Consider the following 6,000-nt stretch of genomic DNA (forward strand, 5'->3'; position numbering starts at 1 on the left):
GAAGCAATCATCATAGCACGGGTAGTCTCAAAAATATGACGATGCTTACGCTCAGTGACACTATTTTGAGCATGGGCATCGGGACATGAGAACTGAGCAAGGGTGCCCTGCTCAGCAAGAACACCACGCAAGTGCTGGGAGATATACTATCTGGCAGAATCAGCACGAAACACACGAATAGGCGTGGAATACTGAGTATGAACCATGGTTGCAAAGCACTGATAAATAGAGAGCACCTCACTGCGAGAGTGCATAAGAAACAACCAGGTGTACCGCGCAAAATCATCAATAAACAAAATATAGTATCGATGACCCCCTTTCGAAGGAAAGGGAGCCGGACCCCAAACATCTAAATGAACTAAATCAAAAGGCCGCTGAGATACAGACGCACTAGTAGGATAGGGAAGCTGAATCTGTTTGCCTAACCTACAACTCTGACACGAATGCAAAGACACGTCTCCTGAGACAGACCCCAGAAGACCACTACGAACTAATGACGATAAACGGGAGCCATAGAGGTGACCCAGCCGATGATGCCACTGCTGAAAAGATCCAATGACAGAAGCAACAACCGCAGGAGAACTGGCAGATGAAGTGTCAGCAGAAGGAACGCGAAGACAGTCTAACTCCCAGATCCCCGGGGACTCAAAGCTGCGAGGGCCAGCTCCAACCAGGGCCCGTGTACGGCGGTCCTGAACAGCACAAGAATCAGCGTCAAGAATGACGCGACAACCAGAATCAGTAAGCTGACTAGCAGAAAACAGGTTCATCATAAGACTAGGAACATGAGAAACATCAGGAACAGAGAAAGAAGAAGTAGAAAGGGTGCCTCAACTGGAAACAGGAAGAGAGGTACCATCAGCCGTGATACACGGACATGAGAAACAAGAGAGCGAAGAGCAGAGAGAATCGAAGACGCAAAAGTCATATGAAAAGAAGCTCCAGAATCCAGATACCACGGGGAGGACGTACCTGACTGTGTAGAAGGTGGTGGTCGCGCGGTGCAAGAAGAGCTAGGCACAGAACCAACAGTACCCGTCGAGGAAGATCCTGTAGCAGCGAGTAGACCACGAAGACCACAGATGATGTCCTGATCAGATAGCGCAACAGCATAAGATCCTGAAGAACCACCTTGCCAACGAATATAGTGCCGCTGACGTAAGCTAGGATCCCTTTGCCAGTAGCTAGAGATAGTGTGGCCAGACCTGCCACAATAGGTGCAGGGAGGTGCTGGCGTACCGCGAGGCTGCTGAGGCTGAATCTGGCCCTGGACTGGAGGAGTAGAGAGTATCGGTGGTGCTGGAGTCTGCAACGAAGCCGGCGGCGTAGGAGGTCCACGAGCAGACGACACATGAGGGCCACGAGTAGCAAATACAGAGGGAACCTCAAGAAGACCAGCACCACGAAGACGAGTCTCCTCAGCACGAAGCTCAGCCAGAACCTCAGAGAGTGGAACACGACCACAGGCAAGCAGCTGTGCACGGCGCGGCTCAAACTCCTTACGGAGCCGCGACAAGAACTCAAAAACACGCTGAAACTCCAGATCCGCGCGCATAGTCAGACAGCAGGGACATGTGGCACACATAGGTGTACGAAGAGAATCAAGCTGACGCCAAATAGCAGCACTCTGAGTGTAGAACTCATCAATAGTAGAATGACCCTGCTGAAGGGCATGCTCCTGGCGGACCACAGACATGTAAAGAGCATCCCCAGACGCCTGATAGTGCTGACGAAGAAAATCCCACTGAGCAGCAGCAGTGGGAAGACCCATGAACTCAACAGCATATTGAGGCAGAACACCGGAGGTGAGAACAGCAGCAGCACGAGCATCCTCATCGATCCACTGAGTGTAGTCAGTCAGATCCAGCCGGTAAGTCGCAACGACAGTAGAGTGGACCTGGACCTTCCGGTCATAATCAGCCAGAGCAGTATCATCAGCACTCTTGGCTACATCCGTATCCGCCTGAGTAGCATCAGGGGCAAGGGCAACGGGTGTCGGTGCAATGGGCACCGTGGGAGCAACGGGGTGCGGCGGACAGGAGACCTCGCCGGAAAGAACACCCCAAAGACGAAGACCGCGCATGTGGACGCGCATGAAGGCAACGAAATCAGGATAATTCACGCCATCTAAAATCACCGGGCAGCGAGGAATCACAACATAGCCCGATAAAGAAGACATAGCTCTTTTTTCGGGTTTTTTCTCAGATCAGATCAAACCGAACAGATCGAAATCACACGCGCGCTGCGAACTCGACGCGGCGGAAGCGGAGGCGGGCAGGGTGCACGGCAGCGGGCAGAAGCGGGCCGGACGGGCGGCCGGGAGCATCGGCGGGCGGCGGCCGGCGGCGAAGGGCAGCGGGCGGCGGGAGGCGGCCGGGGGCGGACGGCCTGGGGGACGGCCGGCGACCGAAGGACGGCTGGGAAGGAGAAGAGGCGGCCGGGAAGCGAAGGAGGAGGACCGGCGGCGGACGACAGCCGGAGATGCGGCGGCCGGAACAAGCTTCAAAACCGTCCGTATAGACTAGAAGAGGAGGAGGACCAATTTTTGCTCTGATACCATGTTAGGGCAATATGCTTGTTGTATTACCAGGGGGTCAAAGGCCACAATATATAGTACATGTGCAGGTGCAAATATGCAGGAAGCCCCTAACATATGGGGAAACTACAATATACAGATATATACATCTAACAGATCAAAACTACTGAAAGTTGTCTTTATATGAGTGTTACATGCATAGACAACTCCATAATGTTTTTTCTTATGTTTCCTCTCCAGATCATAATGTGTACTTCCCATAGACGACTGATCATAGACGACTGATGTTTAGAGCAAGTATAATAAGTCCTAGTTAGCTGGCTACAAGGATTAAAATAGTATATTTGTGCCTAGTTGGAGGAGAGAGAAGAGGAGAGAGAATGTAAGACTAGCCATAATGGGGAGTAACATATAGTAGTGTCATGCATATGACACTACTCTATGTTACTACCTTCATAATGCATAGTAGCTTAGATGTAGTATCATGCATGAGTGTATTATTTAACTTCTAGACTCATTCAATCTTGAAAAGTACGTGTGATGTTATGGTAACATAGCTAGTTACCACAACTATCTCTTTCTTCATTTAATATCACTAGTCATCAACCCGTGCGAACCGCACGGGCTAGCAACGAAAATAATCAAATTGTACATAATAATAGTTAATAATATATGTTCGAGATTTGTAATTGTAGTCATGAATTTTTTCCCAAAAAAACTTAGAAGGGATTTGATTGAATAGACATGTCGAAACGAAAAAAAAATCCTTCAATTATCTAATTATTATCTACTATGGTTTTCTTATTCCAGATGAAAAACATGTAGAGGCCATGAACTCCTTTCATAATATATGCGCGCTCAAGCGCCAAAAGGAAAATGAAGCCAGCAATCTCAACTATTAACTTTTTGAAGTCGTCCAAAATTCTAATGTGTAACAAATACCATATACAGGTCCTTGACATAGTTTGGAAAATGGACAATAATATTATTCTTACATACTGAAGCTAGTAAATGATCACCTTCTCGTCAGGAAACTAAAAACATTACAGTAGTCCAATTGTTCTTTCTCAAGGAAATTATGGCCGCCAATAAGGCGTGTGCAGATGGCAAGAACTGTCGGCGCATAAAAACTAATGCGTGGATGAAGTAAGAATAATCATTGTTATCCATGAAAATTATAATGTAAGATTAATATAAAAAGAGATAACTGATAAAACGTTAGGGTTAAACAGTAAATGGAACAATTCTGAATTGTATGCGTATGTCTACATGATAATACAAAGCTAAAATTCAAAGGAAGGAACTAATAAAATTGAGAAGCTCGTCTATGCATGAAAAATAAAGAGGAAGTTGAGTTCTGCAAGCAGCAAGTGATAAGACACTTTTAGGGATAACACATGTGAACTGAATCCTCAATGCGTTGTGTTCTGCAACAAAAAAAAGGTGGATATTGTAAAAAAAAAAATTGGTGGTACTTCCTAGTCTGTAGGATTGGTGTTTTGGCTTAAGGGACTATATGCTCCGTTTATTCTAAAATATATTTTACACAACAAAAAAGTTCAAACGTACATCTTTACTTACTACGTGTTTACAAAGTTGTTTCATGAAAAATAAACTTGTCATGTGGTGTGTGTAAAAATAGAAAATTTGATGCTAAAAATAAGGCTTCTCACAAAAAAAATCTTTTTACACAGATCACAAAAATTATTTTTTTCGCGAATCTTAACCAACACACATATTATGGAGATGTATGTGTAGAATTTTTTTCAAAAAATGTTACACTTTAAAATATGATATTTTGGGTAGAAGAAGCATATGCACCCGAAAGCTAAATTGAATTGAACTACTTCCTCTAACTATTTCTTACATGAACAGAATAGAGCACTTCCCATTTGGTTGGATAAGCGTATCTGCAATGGCCCAAGGAACTGATATAACTCAATATATGAAGCTCAAAATGAAGCGTCCATTGATCTCCATAGTTGAGTAATTCAGACCAAACATATCCACCGTATGTGCATGTTATATAAATAAATTAAAAAAAATCAGAAATTCAGATACGAAACTAACCTGTCCATTGGTTCCAATCTAGGTACCTAATAAAAATTCTTATTGCCTTGTCATCGGCAGCCCCCTATGCTTGAAACTTTTTAAAAAATAGGTTGATAATATAAAGAAAAAGTCAAACTGTAGGTACTAATAAACTAAGAAGCTAGCTTGCCTTTAAAGAGAAGATAAAGAGGACGTTTATTATTTCTTAGAGGGAAATATGTTGCACGCTACCACTACCTCTGGTATCGACATGACCACCGTCATGATCGCCAGCTACATGAATCCACTTCATTGTCAGGCTAGCTGGTTGCAGTTCACGCATACAAAGGTTCCTGCCATAGGAGTTAGGATGCAATATTAGCATAGTCTATGCATTAAGCTATTGGAAGATTAACTAAAGTTTACCGTTCAGTCCATCGACAAAGAAATGCTGAATTGATTTAAACTTTCTACAGGAGGAAATTAGCTAAAAAAAATATGATTTAAATACAGAAAAACAGATTTATGAGAAACTTATTTTGGGTACCTCCTTATTTGTTTCAGCAGCAAACTCCTACCCTTTGTTTCAGCAGCAACATGCATATACCGTTTATCGCATGCCATTAGAAAGAATAATAGATCCATATTTATTAAGCGGCCTAAATCATATAAAAATATTTAAATAAGATTATTTATGTCATAGATGCCAAATAAGATAAATATAGGTATATTTGCATATAGGAAATAACTTATGTTAGACGCAATGAGAATCCTGTGGTTTCATGATGTGAGGATAATAATCTAAACGCAATGATTTTGCATATGTATCTTGTCCGTATAATCAAAGCCACCGGCTGAACATCTATCAGTTAAGCCACCAGGGTAGGACAAAACCAAGGCTTATAAGTAATATGCAAAATCAATCACTGGATGGGAGGAGTACCAAGAAATCTATATTGCAGTCTTGTCCTCTGGCGTTGGCTAGGTGAACGTAGCAGGTGATTTGATCAATCGTTCTTGGTCTGATTGGAAAAATAACAACGTATCACATACCTGAGATCAGCCTAAAATTGTAGTGGAGTTGCAAAGCCTTGAGTAGAGGGCCACGTGCCAACGCTGCGTCCTTGGCAAACTCTGCGTCCCTGATCGTGCAAATTCTCCATCCTGCAGGCTGCGCTGAGATGCGGTCACCTGCATGACACGGCCAGCACATGGGGACCGTCGGAGCCTTTGAGGTGCTCGCACCTTCCTTGTTGCTAGCAGATCTGGCGGGAGGCGGCGATTAGGGAAGGAAGAGTCCGGGCTAGCGATAAGAGGAAAGGAAGGAGTCTCGGCTGGTGGGATATCGCTGAGCGGACGGCCGGTATGACACTTCATCAGACGGTTATTTATGCATGATGATTATAATCCGATGAACAAAATTTAATAATCGC

At 44.0% G+C, this 6,000-nt stretch overlaps 1 protein-coding gene across 1 annotated transcript in view; it reads right to left on the minus strand.

Annotated features, from left to right (window-relative positions):
- Nucleotides 1-5,780, minus strand: part of LOC139839221 (uncharacterized) — a 29,740-nt gene extending 23,960 nt beyond the window's left edge. Inside the window, exons 1-4 of the mRNA XM_071829271.1 lie at nt 5,621-5,780; nt 2,238-2,521; nt 1,695-1,963; nt 1,036-1,090 (exon numbers count right to left, since the gene is read on the minus strand). Coding sequence (XP_071685372.1) covers nt 1,036-1,090; nt 1,695-1,963; nt 2,238-2,521; nt 5,621-5,780 — 768 coding nt within the window. The remainder of the gene's footprint in view (nt 1-1,035; nt 1,091-1,694; nt 1,964-2,237; nt 2,522-5,620) is intronic.
- Nucleotides 5,781-6,000: the final 220 nt, after the last annotated feature.

This window comes from Lolium perenne, chromosome 4 (genome assembly GCF_019359855.2).
Source record: "Lolium perenne isolate Kyuss_39 chromosome 4, Kyuss_2.0, whole genome shotgun sequence".
In the NCBI taxonomy this organism is placed as follows: Eukaryota; Viridiplantae; Streptophyta; class Magnoliopsida; order Poales; family Poaceae; genus Lolium; species Lolium perenne.